The sequence below is a fragment of the Elephas maximus genome, chromosome 14, assembly GCF_024166365.1.
Source record: "Elephas maximus indicus isolate mEleMax1 chromosome 14, mEleMax1 primary haplotype, whole genome shotgun sequence".
In the NCBI taxonomy this organism is placed as follows: domain Eukaryota; kingdom Metazoa; phylum Chordata; class Mammalia; order Proboscidea; family Elephantidae; genus Elephas; species Elephas maximus.
The window spans coordinates 93210801-93223949 of record NC_064832.1 but is presented as its reverse complement, the minus strand read 5'-3'; the positions used below and the strand labels follow the sequence as shown (position 1 = coordinate 93223949).

Here is a 13149-nt window from a genome sequence, read left to right as displayed (position 1 = left end):
TGTTTCTCTCAAAGTTTTATTTCTTTTGTTGCTGTTGTTGAGCATATACACAGCAAAACATACACCAATTCAATAGTTTCTACATGTGCAATTTAGTGACAGTGATTAATTCTTTGAGTTGGGCAACCATTCTCACCCTCCTTTTCTGAGTTGTTCTTCCCCCATTAACATAAATTCACTGCCCCCTAAGGTTCCTATCTAACCTTTCAAGTTACTGTTGTTAGTCTGATCCCTTTAGGTAGTTTGTAAAGAGCATAATGCTCAAGGCGAACCTTTTTTACTGGTTAATTAAGCTAAACTATTGTTCCGTTTTAAGATGACTTCAGGGGATATTTTTGCTTCAAAGTTTAAAGATTATCTCAGGGCAATAGTTTCAGGGGTTCATTTGCCCTCCATGGCTCCAGAAATTCTACAGTCCATGAGAATTTGAAATTCTGTATTACATTTTCCCCCCTTTGATCAGGATTCTTCTATGAAATCCTCAATCAAAATGTTCAGTGATAGTAGCTGGGCACCATCCAGTTCTTCTGGTCTCATGTCAAGGAGGCAGTCGTTCATGGAGACAATTAGGCACACATTCCATATCTTCCTCCTACTCCTGACTCCTCCTTCCTCTGTTGCTCTGGGTAAATAGAGATCAGTTGTTGTGCTTTGGATGGCTGCTTGGAAGCTCTTAAGACCCCAGACACTATGCAACAAAATAGGAGCTAGGAAAGAAGCACTAAACATGTTATTAGGGCAACTAACTGGGATGTCTCATGAAACCATGACTATAAACCTCCAAACCAAGGAACCAGAATGCCACGATGCCTAAGCCACTACTCTTTTTTTTTGTTGTTGTAAATATATCTATCACACAACTTTTGCCAATTCAATGTTTTACAGGTGTGCAGCTTATTGACAGCAATTACAGTAATCGGCTGTGCAACCCTACCCTTAGTGAATGCGATTTTTCCATCACTGTTAACTCCCCTCCCTCCCTTGCCCCTAAACAAACAAACCCATTGCCATCGAGTTGATTCGAACTCATAATGACCCTGTAGGGTAGAGTAGAATGCCTCATAGGGTTTCCAGGGATAGGCTGGTGGATTCCAACTGCCGACCTTTTGGTTAGCAGCCGAGCTCTTAACCACTGCGTCACCAGGGTTCCAGCTTACTGCCCCTAATAACTACTCATAAACTTTGGTGTCTATATATTTTACTTTTTTTTTTTTTTTATAAGTGAGGTGGTATGATATTTATTCTTCTGTGATTGGCTTATTTTGCTCAGCATCATGCCTTCAAGCGCCATCCATTCTGTGGCATGTATCAAGACTTTATCTCTCCTGCTGGTTGAGTAGTATTCCACTGTATATGTATACCACGTGTTGTCCATTCATTCATCTGTTGATGGCCATTTAGGTTGTTTCTGCCTTTTAACTGTTGTGAATAATGCAGCAATGAACATTGCTGTACAAGTCTCTCTTTGAGTATCTGCTTTCAAGTCTTTCAGGTGTCTAACAAGGAGTGGAATTGCTGGGTCTTAGGGTAGTTTTATTTTTAGTTTATTGAGGAACTGCCACAGTGTTTTCTACAATGGCTGTACCATTTTGCATTCCCACAACAATGGATAAGGGTTTCTCTTTGCCCACATTCTTGCCAACAATGGTTATTTTTTTTTTTTTAAATCTTCGCCATGCTAGTAGAAGTGAAATGGCATCTCATTGTGGTTTTGATTTACATCTCTCTCATGTTTAATGATGTTGAGAATCTTTTCATGTGTTTGGTGGCCATCTGAATGTCCTCTTTGGTGAAATGTCTATTCAAGTCCTTTGCCTACTTTGTGATTGCCTTGTTAAACTGTGAAAGCTTTGTATATATTTTGGTTATTGGATTCTTATAGGATATGTGGTTTCCAAAGATACTCTCTCAGTTGGTAACTTGCCTTTTCAGTTTTTTTGGTAAACAAGTTTTTTGATAAACACATTTTTGATTTTTATGAGGTCCCATTTATTTTTTTTTTTGTCTTTTGCAGTTTGTGCTTTTGTAATTATATTAGATAATCCATTGTTGAAAGCTAGGTCTGACTGTATTGCCTCTGCTTGTTGTTTAAGAATTTCATAGTTTTAACACAATACAGGAGAGGTCAGCACAACTGAACTAAACCAAAAGCAAAGAAGTTTCCTGAATAAACTGAACGCTTCAAAGGCCAGCGTAGCAGGGGCAGGGGATTGGGGACCATGGTTTCAGGGGACATCTAAGTCAATTGGCTTAATAAAATCTATTAAGAAAACATTCTGCATCCCACTTTGGAGCGTGGCATCTGGGGTCTTAAACGCTAGCAAGCGGCCATCTAAGATGCATCAATTGGTCTCAGCCCACCTGGAGCAAAGGAGAATGAAGAACACCAAAGACAGAAGGTAATTATGAGCCCAAGAGACAGAAAGGGCCACATAAATCAGAGACTACATCAGCCTGAGACCAGAAGAACTAGATGGTGCCTGGCTACAACTGAACACAACAGAGAACCCCTGATGGGACAGGAGAGCAGTGGGATGCAGACCCTAAATCCTCGTAAAAAGGCCAGACTTAATGGTCTGGCTGAGACTAGAAGGACCCCAGAGGTCATGGTCGCAGACCTTCTGTTAGCCCAAGACAGGAACCATTCCCAAAGCCGACTCTTCAGACGGGGATTGGACTGGACTATGGGATAGAAACATACTGGTGAAGAGTGAGCTCCTTGGATCAAGTAGACACATGAGACTTATGTGGGCAGCTTCTGTCTGGAGAAGAGATGAGAGGGCAAAAGGGGTCAGAAGCTGGCCAAATGGACACGAAAAGAGAGAGTGGAGGGAAGGAGTGTGCTATCTCAGAGGAAGAGCAACTAGGAGTATATAAAAAAAAATTTTTTTTTTTTTTTTTTAATATAGCAAGGTGCATATAAGCTTTTTATGAGAGACTGGCTTGATTAGTAGACTCACTTAAAGCACAATAAAAGTAAAGAATTTCGTGGTTTTAGTTTGTGCATCTGGGTCCTTAATCCATTTTGAGTTTGTTTTTGTGTGTGGTGTGAGGCATGGATGCTCTTTCATTTTTTGCATGTGGAAAACTAATTTTCCCAGCAGCATTTATTGAAGAGCCTCTTCTTGCCCCGTCAAATGAACTTAGCACTCTTGTCAAAAATTAGTTGACCATAGATGTATGGGTTTATTTCTGGATTCTCGATTTTATTCATTGGTCTATGTGTCTATTGTTATTCCAGTACCAGGCTGTTTTGATTACTGTAGCTGTATAGTATATTTTAAAATGAGGAAGTGTGAGTCATCTTACTTCGTTCTTCTCTTTTAACATTGTTTTAGCTATTTGGGGCCTCTTGCCATTCCATGTAAAGTTGAGGGTTGGTTTTTCTGCTTCTATAAAGAAGGCTATTGGAATTTTGATGGGATTGCGTTGAATCTGCAGATCACTTTGGTAGTATTGAAATCTTAACAGTGTTAAATCTTCCAATCCATGAACATGGAATATTTTGCCATTTATTTGCCTCCTTTAATCTCAGCAGTGTTCTGTAGTTCTCATTGTGTAAGTCGTTCATGTTCCTGGTTAGATTTATTCCTAGGTATTTTATTCTCTTAGATGCTACTGTAAATGAGATTGTTTTCCTGTCAGATTTCTCACTGCTGTGTATAGAAACTCAGTTGATTTTTGTTTGTTGACCTTGTACCCTGCAACTTTGTTAAATTCTTCTGTTAAGCTGTGGATGTTTTCTTGTGGACTCTTTGGGATTTCCTATAAAAAGGATCATATCATCTGCAAATAGAGATATTTTTACTTCTTTTCCAATTTGGATACCTTTTATTTCTTTATAATCTTCTTTAGGGTTTTCATCAAGAAAGGGTGTTGTATTTTATCAAATACTTTTTCTGTGTCCACAGAGATGATCATGTGGTTCTTTTCCTTTGTTCCACTGCCGTCATGTTTTACACTGATAGTTTTTCCAACGTTGAACCATCCCTGCATCCCTGGAATAAATTCTTCTTGGTCGTGGTGTATGGAAACCCTGGTAGCGTAGTGGTTAAGTGCAGCGGCTGCTAACCAAGAGGTTGGCAGTTCGAATCCGCCACGCGCTCCTTGGAAACTCTATGGGCAGTTCTGCTCTGTCCTGTAGGGTCGCTATGAGTTGGAATTGACTTGACGGCAGTGGGTGGGTTTGGATGTGACAAAAGAAAACAAGCTGCCTGTTGTGTTCTGGGATCTAGTTAAAATGTTAATTGTTTCAGCAAAGGGAGTAGCTAAAGTGAAGAGGCATAAGATTGTATTTGTTGGACTTTGAAATGTGGCCTGCTGTAAAACTGCTATAGTTAGGGTATGATAGTTTTTCATTTCTACTATATGTACCCAGCTAACCTGTGTTTTAACAAAGACTGACCCTTAGGGAACTTTGGGGGCCCTGTGGGGAGAAAAGTGGAACTTTTGCATGGTTAGATGAGTGATTTTTTTTAAGTTCGTGTATCCTAATGTATTCAGTTAAGTGTTTGGATTTTTATTTACTTTGATTATATAAATTACACAAAAGCTGGAGTCTTTTCCTTATTTTAATAATCTCACTAGGTAGTTCTTGTTTGCACACTTATGATTCACAAATGTAGGCGAGACTTAGAAATCTTAGGTTCTGAACGTGAAGAGCTGTGATGTGCACCTAACCTGATTCTTAAAATAAGGGAAAGAGATCAGTCCTTGCAAGACTGTGGTTTGTCATGTTACAAATAAAACAAAGAAGTCACAGGCACTGTGAGTTATTAAAGTGCCCCTTGTTTCCTTTCTCTCCTACAGAACCTAAAAGCAGATCCGGAAGAGCTTTTTACAAAACTAGAGAAAATCGGAAAGGGCTCTTTTGGCGAGGTGTTCAAAGGCATTGACAATCGGACTCAGAAAGTGGTCGCCATAAAGATCATTGACCTGGAAGAAGCTGAAGATGAGATAGAGGACATTCAACAAGAGATCACGGTGCTGAGTCAGTGTGACAGTCCGTACGTAACCAAATATTATGGATCCTATCTGAAGGTAAGGCTTAAAGATAAAAAAGCCGTTTTCCGTTACGCGGCACTTGACTGGGACGTGAGCGGTTTGTAGGAAGGACTTCAGCAGCCCAGTAGGTTTTCAAAGGAAGGAGAAATGCTTTGACCTCTGCAGTCAACAGAACCTGGCTTTGTTAGTTTTATCATTCTTAAATGTCACTTTAGAAATATATTTTTGGTAAGAGTGTTTGATGTTGAAATTCCCTTTCAGACAAGAAAGAGTATTCCTCTGAGTAAGAATTTACCATTTATTAATTTATTTTAATAATGACCATTATTTACCTAGTGTAGGGTGATTTATAATTAATAATGAGAAGCCCCGGTGGTGCAGTGAATAAGCGCTCAGCTGCTAACCAAAAGGTCAGCCTCTCTGCTGGAGAAGGATGGAGCAGTCTGTTTCCGTAATGATTTATGGCCTCGGAAAATCCTGTAGGGCAGTTCTACTCCTTGTAGGGTCGCCATGAGTCAGAATCAAATCAACGGCAGTGGGTTTGGTTCTTTGGTATGAGTAGTAATAAAAACTCATGCCAACCTAAAAGTTATTAGTCTTTTGAGATTTTCAGTCATCATTTGTGGTTTCATTTAATGCTGTGTTTAAAAACTGCTGCTGAGTATTGGTGATGTTGATTAGCTAACTATACTTGTCTATACTTGACTTTTAAGATTGCCAGGTGAGTGAATAATTACAGTATACTTAAATAAAATAGCAGTTATAATACAACACCACGAATTCTCCTTCTTCTCTACCGAGTTGCTTAAATGGGGAAGATTCGGACTAGGAATGGTTTTCCAATCCTGTGTGGACCCATTTTATCACTTTAGATGACGTAGGGTAGTCACGGAAACCCTGGTGGTGTAGTGGTTAAGTGCTACTATGGCTGCTAACCAAATGGTTGGCAGTTCGAATCTGCCAGGCGGTCCTTGGAAACTCTATGGGGCAGTTCTACTGTGTCCTATAGGGTCGCTATGAGTCAGAATCGGCTCGACAGCACTGGGTTTGGTTTTGTTTTTTTTAGAGTAGTCATGTTTAAACTGTTCCGTGCTTTACGTTCCTCAACGCATGCCTATTTCACTGAACTTAAAAATGACGCATCTTTCAAAGTGGGGTTTTAGGAATCTTAAGAATTGGTTAAGAAAAATTCTGAAATAATTCTTATGGAAACCAAAGCCTCATAGGTATAAATAACCATTTCCTGAGGGAAGCGGCCAATAAACCTGCATAACGTAAGGCTAGGCCTACTCCTCTCCTCGGCTTGTCCCGTAGAGTCTCTGTGTTACAGCTTGTAACCGGCTCTGATGTCAAGGGGTATTACTGGTTTTGATTTTGTGGAAATAATAAGGTGTAAGTGGAGGGATGGAAATGTTGAGAACTAAAAGGAACTAAAATTTTAGTGATAATTATATCTTTCAAGCATTTGAGCATTACCTAGGAAGGAATGGCAATGTATCATGTAGGTCAAATGCAGCATTTTGAAGTGGAAAAAATGAGTTTTGGAGTCACATGAGGCTGGACTAAATCTCACTGTAACTTACTTTACTGTGTGGCCTTGAACAAGTTTTTTTTTTTTTTTTTTGAAACTTTCATGAACTTTAGCTTCCTCACTTGTATAATAGAGAATATGATATACACCCCACTGTTGTAAAGATTAAATGGAATTAAGTATGTGAAAGTACCTGACATATAACAGCTACTTAATAAGTGTTTGTTGATTGGTTAAATTTATTCATACCTCATCTCTTAAATTACCTTTCAATAAAGGGCGTATATAATAAGGTCGACCAAGAAACTTCCAAAACCAAACCCAGTGCCGTCAAGTTGATTCCGACTCATAACGACCCTATAGGACAGAGCAGAAGTGCCCTGGAGAGTTTCCAAGGAGCGCCTGGTGGATTTGAACTGCCGAACCTTGGGTTAGCGGCTGTAGCACTTAACCACTACGCCACCAGGGAGGACCAAAGAAAGGAGGAGGAAGTACGCCAACAGGAGACTTAATGTTGCCGTGATGATGCATTCAGTTTGGATTCTGACAGAACAAAAAGGGAAACACTGTAGGTTTTGTAATTCTCACGATCCAAGGGACTTTCACAGGGAAAGGCGAAGAAACGTCAAAACTTGATGTTAAATTTTTTTACCAGGAAAAAAAAAAGTTAAAAAAAAAAAACCCAACCACGTTATTTTGGACTCTGTCCATGGTATCACTTACTGTCCTCTATGAAATGATTTCAACAATAGTTTTATAGTAAACCCAGAGTTGGGTTTCACACAATAGGCTGACATTGTGTTTTAATGTGAATAATGATATCTTTGGCAGGGAAAGTGTGGAAGAGCTTCACAAAGTTTTGGTGATGTGTGCCAGCTAATAGTTCACTTTGGGCAGCAGCGGTTCTCACCTTCCAGGTGGGAGACCTGGGTTCAGTTTTTGGCCAGTGCGCCTCAAGCGCAGCCACTGCCCGTCTGTCATCGGAGGTTTATGTATTGCTGTGAGTTTGAACACGTTTCAGCAGAACTTCCCGACTAAGGCAGACTAGGAAGAAGGGCTTGGTGATACATTTCCAAAACAATCGTCCAGTGAAAACTCTCTGGATCACAGCAGTCTGATTCGTTGTTCATGGGGTTGCTGTGACTTGGGGGCCCACTCGATGGCACGTGACAACAACAACAATAATATTTAACTCTGGACATCAAGGATTAGTGGTTTAGAAGTACTTCTTTACCCTCATGCATGCCAGACAGAGGAAGTTTCCCTCATGGTGGCCAAACGTGGTGTCAACCTTGACAGTACATACCTAGGGATTCGCAGCTGGTGTGTCCTGTTTTTTCCTGAGTCACCAATTCTGGAACACAGGTTCCAGGTCAACCTAACCTTCACGTAGAGTTGCCCTTGTGTTTTAGTTAACTAACGTTAGCTGCTGCAATAGACGCCGCAGATTTATAGTGATAGAAGTTTACGTCTTGCTCACTGGTATTCCTGATCCGTGGATGGTTTTCCTCCAAACAGTGAGTCAGGAACTCAAGTGTCTTCTGTCTCATGGCTCTCCCATTTTCACCTTCCACACGGCTGTGCTGCTTTCCATCAAGTCGGCCGGGGGGAAAAGTGGAAGATCACGTCTGGGAAGTCTTGTGTGCCCAGGCCTGATATAGAACACATTATTTCTGCCCACATTCCCCTGGCCAGAGCTCAGTCACATGACCACACCTAACTCGGGAGGCTGGGAGAGGCCATCTAATTGTGTGCTCAACAGGGAGAGGAGGTAGGTTTGGTGCACAGCTAGCTGGCCTTTTCTGTAGTCACCTTGTAAGGGAGACGGAATGATTCATGAATTGATTTTCTCCACTGACTGCCTTCAGGTAAGGTGAAACTCTTGATAGTTTTATCTCAAGTACTTTATATATTTTATTAGGCAGATTGTCCTTTAGGAAATACAGCTGCCACAAGGATGCCAGGGATAACATTGCCATTGCAGAAAGTTACCCTTGATTTCTGTGACCATATAAAAGATTCTTCTTTCATATTTGGGTAAAAGCATAATAAATCACTCGTGTTACACAATATTAACGATTGTAAATTGGGCAGGACGAGACTCTAGACCTGTGATTTTATCTTGCCTCTCTTACAGAACATGCTATTGCTGTTCGGTGCCGTTGAGCTGGTTCCAGCTCATAGCAACCCTGTGTGCAACAGAAGGAAACACTGCCCGGTCCTGTGCCATCCTCACAATCATTGTTACGCTTGAGTCCATTGTTGCAGCCACTGTGTCAGTCACATCTCCTTGAGGGCCTTCCTCTTTTTGCTGATTGACAGCTTTACCAAGCATGATGTCCTTCTCCAGGGATTGATCCCTCCCACCTGATAACATGTTCGAAGTATGTGAGATGAAGTCTCTCCGTCCTTGCTTCTAAGGAACGTTCAGGCTGTACTTCTTCCAAGACAGATTTGTTTGTTCTTCTGCTGGTCCATGATGTATTTAATATTCTTCGCTAACACCATAATTCAAGGGCATCAATTCTTCTTCGAGCTTCCTTATTCATCGGCCAGCTTTTGCGTGCATATGAGGTGATTGAAAACACCATGGTTTGGGTCAGGCGTACCTGAGTCCTTACGGTGGTATCTTTGTTTTTTAACACTGTAAAGTGATCGTTTGCAGCAGATTTACCCAATGTGTGTAGCGTAGTTTCATGAAATCCCTTTTTCCAGAAGAGGATCCTCAGTGGTGAGTTAGAGAATATTCCTCCATCATCTTGGTAACCTTATAAAGTTTAAATCAGTAGAGCCCTAGTTTGCAGCCTTGGAAACCCTATAAGGCAGTTCTGCTCAGCTTTACAGGGTCACTGAGTCAGGATTGACTTCACGGCAAACAGCAACAACTGTCAGGTAAGATATGGATTAAATTGACCTGGAAGACAAATGGATCTTAGACACAGAGTTGAAAATAATCGTGCTTTGTGTGTTTTCTTCCCTTTTGAAAGCACTTCCCAGATTATTCAGAGCTCATATTCTTAGTTCTTTGACTGGTGACTAGAGAAGGCCTCAGGATTTCCCCTGCGTTAAGGGACTTCTGTATAGCAGGACCTGAGAGGAGAGGAGATTACTAGAAATTGCTTTCTTCATTGCTGGTTAGCCTTAGAAGATTTCATAATTATGTTTTGGTTTCCTTCATCTGTTCTAGAGAAATAGATTAGAAACAGTAGTTAAGCAGTCTAAAGGTAATGAATGTTACCCAGGGATCAGGAGAATAGAGGTAATTTTGATTGTATTAAAAAAAAAAAAAATCAGTTGCCGTCAAGTTGATTCCGACTCATGGTGATCCTGTGTGTGTCAGGGTAGAACTGTTCTTAGGGTTTTTAATGGCTGATTTTTAGAAGGAGATTGCCAGGCCTTTCTTCCGAGATGCCCCTCGGTGGGCTCAAGCCTACAACATTTGGTTGGCAGCTGAGCTTGTCAACGGTTGGCAGCAGCTATGCTCAAATCACAGAACTGCTTTCTAGCATATTGTTTTTTCAGAGATTAAAAGCAATAATTTAGGGAGTATAGGAAGGGGAAAACGTATGTTTATATTGATGGATCTGGGGACTGGGAAGGCCTTAAAGATCATCACGTATCATAAAAGAACTTCATTCATTGTTGTTCATGGAAGGGTTGAATTTTTTGGAAATTAAACCAGCTAGAATATCTAATTAACCAGAAGGCCTCATGTACAAACCATTATACTGCTGGAGTTTCCTACCACAAAAATACCATCCATGAGATCAAAATGAAACCATGTGTGGGAGGTTTTTGAGGTGGAGTATAGCAGGAGAGAGATTTTTTTTGTGTGTTTTTTAGTTAGGCAGTGAAGATAGTGAGATGATAAAGAGGAGAAGTACACTGTAGTCTAGGATTCCAAGCCTTTTCACATTTTGTACTGCATTTCACAAATTCAGGTCATTCTCTTCAGCAACATGAATCTCTTGGTTTTGTTTTGTTGTTGTTCTTTTGGGGTGATGGTCAACCCCTCAGAATCTTCACTTTCTAAGGTACACTGGTACTTAGACCAGAATCTTAGTTCCAGATGCTAGCACAGGTCTTTGGCTGTCTGGAGTGTTCTCTGAGCCACTCGTTTCCTCAAGGGTAAATGTTGATAAAGATACCTATCTTACAGGGTTACTATAAAGACTGAGACCGTGTGTGTGAAGAACCTGGCATACAGTAGGTTTTTAGCAGATGATAATTTAGACATTGTTTTATTTTAACAAGGGAAAAGAGATCTATACCAAATAATTCAAAGTTCACAAGTGTAAAAAATACTGTTAGCATACTAAAATGAGATTGTCATCCTCTTTTACAATAAATTACTTAGTACTGTCAAACTTCACGTCAGTTTAACCAAAGCATTTTGGGTATGATGCAGAAAAGAAAAGCTGTGCTTATCAGACCTTTACTGCCCTGGTTGTGTTATAGTATCAAAATTAAGGAAACGGGTCCCGTGGAGCAAGTAGGGGTCTAACTATGGATTCAGATTTCTGACTTAAGAATCAGTTTTCTTCGGTTCCTAAAAATCTTTGGGGTGGCTTTCCCCATCAGATTCACCCGAAAACTTTAACATAGGAAAATACCTTTGGTGAGTTTCAGAAAAAGCAAGTACTTCAGGAAAGTACAAATTATTCTGATAAAAGGTTGATTGTGTTGCGTTGTTTACGTTACAGAAACGTAATCTCATTTTAGGGTCATTTCTCCGAGTTACATTCTTTAGACTTATGGTTTCTCATTTTTTCCCTCTACCTTCCCCAAAGGGAGAATAGTAGTAGTTCCTGATGAAAGAGGAAAACCAAGTGTTTCATCTTTAGGCAGAGAAGTAAAATAATATTTACATAAATCCCTGGCATCTCTGTGACTGTGACTGCTGTGTAGGTTACCACCTATCAACAGCCTTGGTCTGTGCTTCTTGTCCCAGCAGAATGGCAGCCCTCTTGATTTTCAGAAGTGTCCTAGATTGGCTGATAGAATATTATCAGCCTATTATTAAACGGTATCTCCAGGAAAATGCACCCCCCGACAAGATTCTTTCCCTTGTCCGTATTATAATTTCTTGATCTTTTTATCCCTTCAAGAAGAAAGACTAGTCTAAAAACCAAACACACAGCCGTCTGTTTGATTCCAGCTCAACAGGAATCCTATAGGACAGAGTAGAACTGCCCCATAGGGTTTTCTAGTCCGTAAGTCTTTATGGAAGCAGATTACCACGTCTTTCTTCCTGGCTGGTGGGTTCAAATCTGAGACCTTTTGGTTAGCAGCTGAGTGCCTAATCGCTGTGCCACCAGGGCTTCTTAATATTACTCTAGCTACGTGATAACTAACTGAGCCAATTAGGACCCGTGTCTGAATTTTGTCTCCCCTCAAGCCTTTCCTCCAGCTGTTCCATGGCGGAACATGCTCTTATGTTGGCCCTTGGCTTCAGACACGTTTAGGACTGTAGATGAGTTAGTGGTTTCTGTAAGCATTTCCAGTTCATAAGTATGCCTGGGATGTATAAACTCTTCTCTGCCTCAGAAATTCTTATCAAAGCACACAGTTTATTTCTCATTCATATCTTTCCTGCTCCCAAAGACAAAGAGTCCACTTTGCTTTGGTCCCAACAGTATTTTCATTGAGACAGAGAAAGTAGGGTACTATTTTAGTCCATGTGGAGAGATGATTTGCATCCTATTTGAAGTGGAGTCAAAAAACAAAATTACAGAGCCAAAGAAGAAAGCCAGGACTCTACCGTAGGGAGCCGTCCTTGTGCGGTGTGAGGAGTTTATGTGGCTCAGGGTGTTGGATGGTTGTAATAGAGATGAGAGCTTGACATCGGGATGGAGCTGCCTCAACGTAGTACTTTGTGCTTCTCTGTACCTTTTGCAGGTGGCAGGCAATGCCTGAAGATATTTTTGGTTGTTAACTATGGGGTGAGGGTAGGGGGCAGGGTGAGACTGGCCTCTAGTGGGTAAAGGCCAGGGTTGCTTTTAAACATTCTGCAGGGCTCAGGAAAGCCCCCGACAACAGTTACCCAGCCCAAAATGCCAGTACTGCAGCTGTGAAGAAACCGTGCCTTGTGATCTGTTGTTACCTTGGAATATAAGCATAAGTAATGTTAGTATTTCTAAGGCTGACATTTGGGACTGTTGGAACATCTCAAAGGGTATTTGGACAGGCTCTCAGATTGTTTATTTACTGCCCATGTGGGTTTTAGTGACCAGACCATTGTGAGCAAAACACGTCCAAAGTCTGGATGGTGTCTTTGCACTGCTCGGGCCCTGTCCAGCCTCTGTACGCTAGGATTATGAAACTGAAATCTCAGACAACATCTTGGGGATGATGGTACCTGAAAGGTGCCTCTGTGGGTTACTTCTGTTCTGATGTAAGACTTAGGGCAAAAGGCCTTGTGATTCCTCGGGAACATTATGGGCTGAAGAAGCTCACTCCCAGCAGGAATTGTTTACCTAAATGTTGACTATGACCCTTTTTTAGCCTAGTGTCCGTAATAAACCCAGCTTGCCTCAATAAAGAAGCGGAAAGCAGTGTTGGTCTGGCGTCCTCCGGATATAGTTCATTAAATTGAGAGGGAACCATTCCCTCAC

At 41.0% G+C, this 13149-nt stretch overlaps 1 protein-coding gene across 3 annotated transcripts in view; it reads left to right on the top strand.

Annotated features, from left to right (window-relative positions):
* The window catches only part of STK24 (serine/threonine kinase 24), a 143580-nt gene that overhangs the window by 64695 nt on the left and 65736 nt on the right, over positions 1-13149 (top strand). For all 3 annotated transcript variants that reach the window (XM_049853273.1, XM_049853272.1, XM_049853274.1), the window contains exon 2: positions 4810-5040. In XM_049853273.1, the coding sequence (XP_049709230.1) occupies positions 4810-5040 (231 nt within the window). The remainder of the gene's footprint in view (positions 1-4809; positions 5041-13149) is intronic.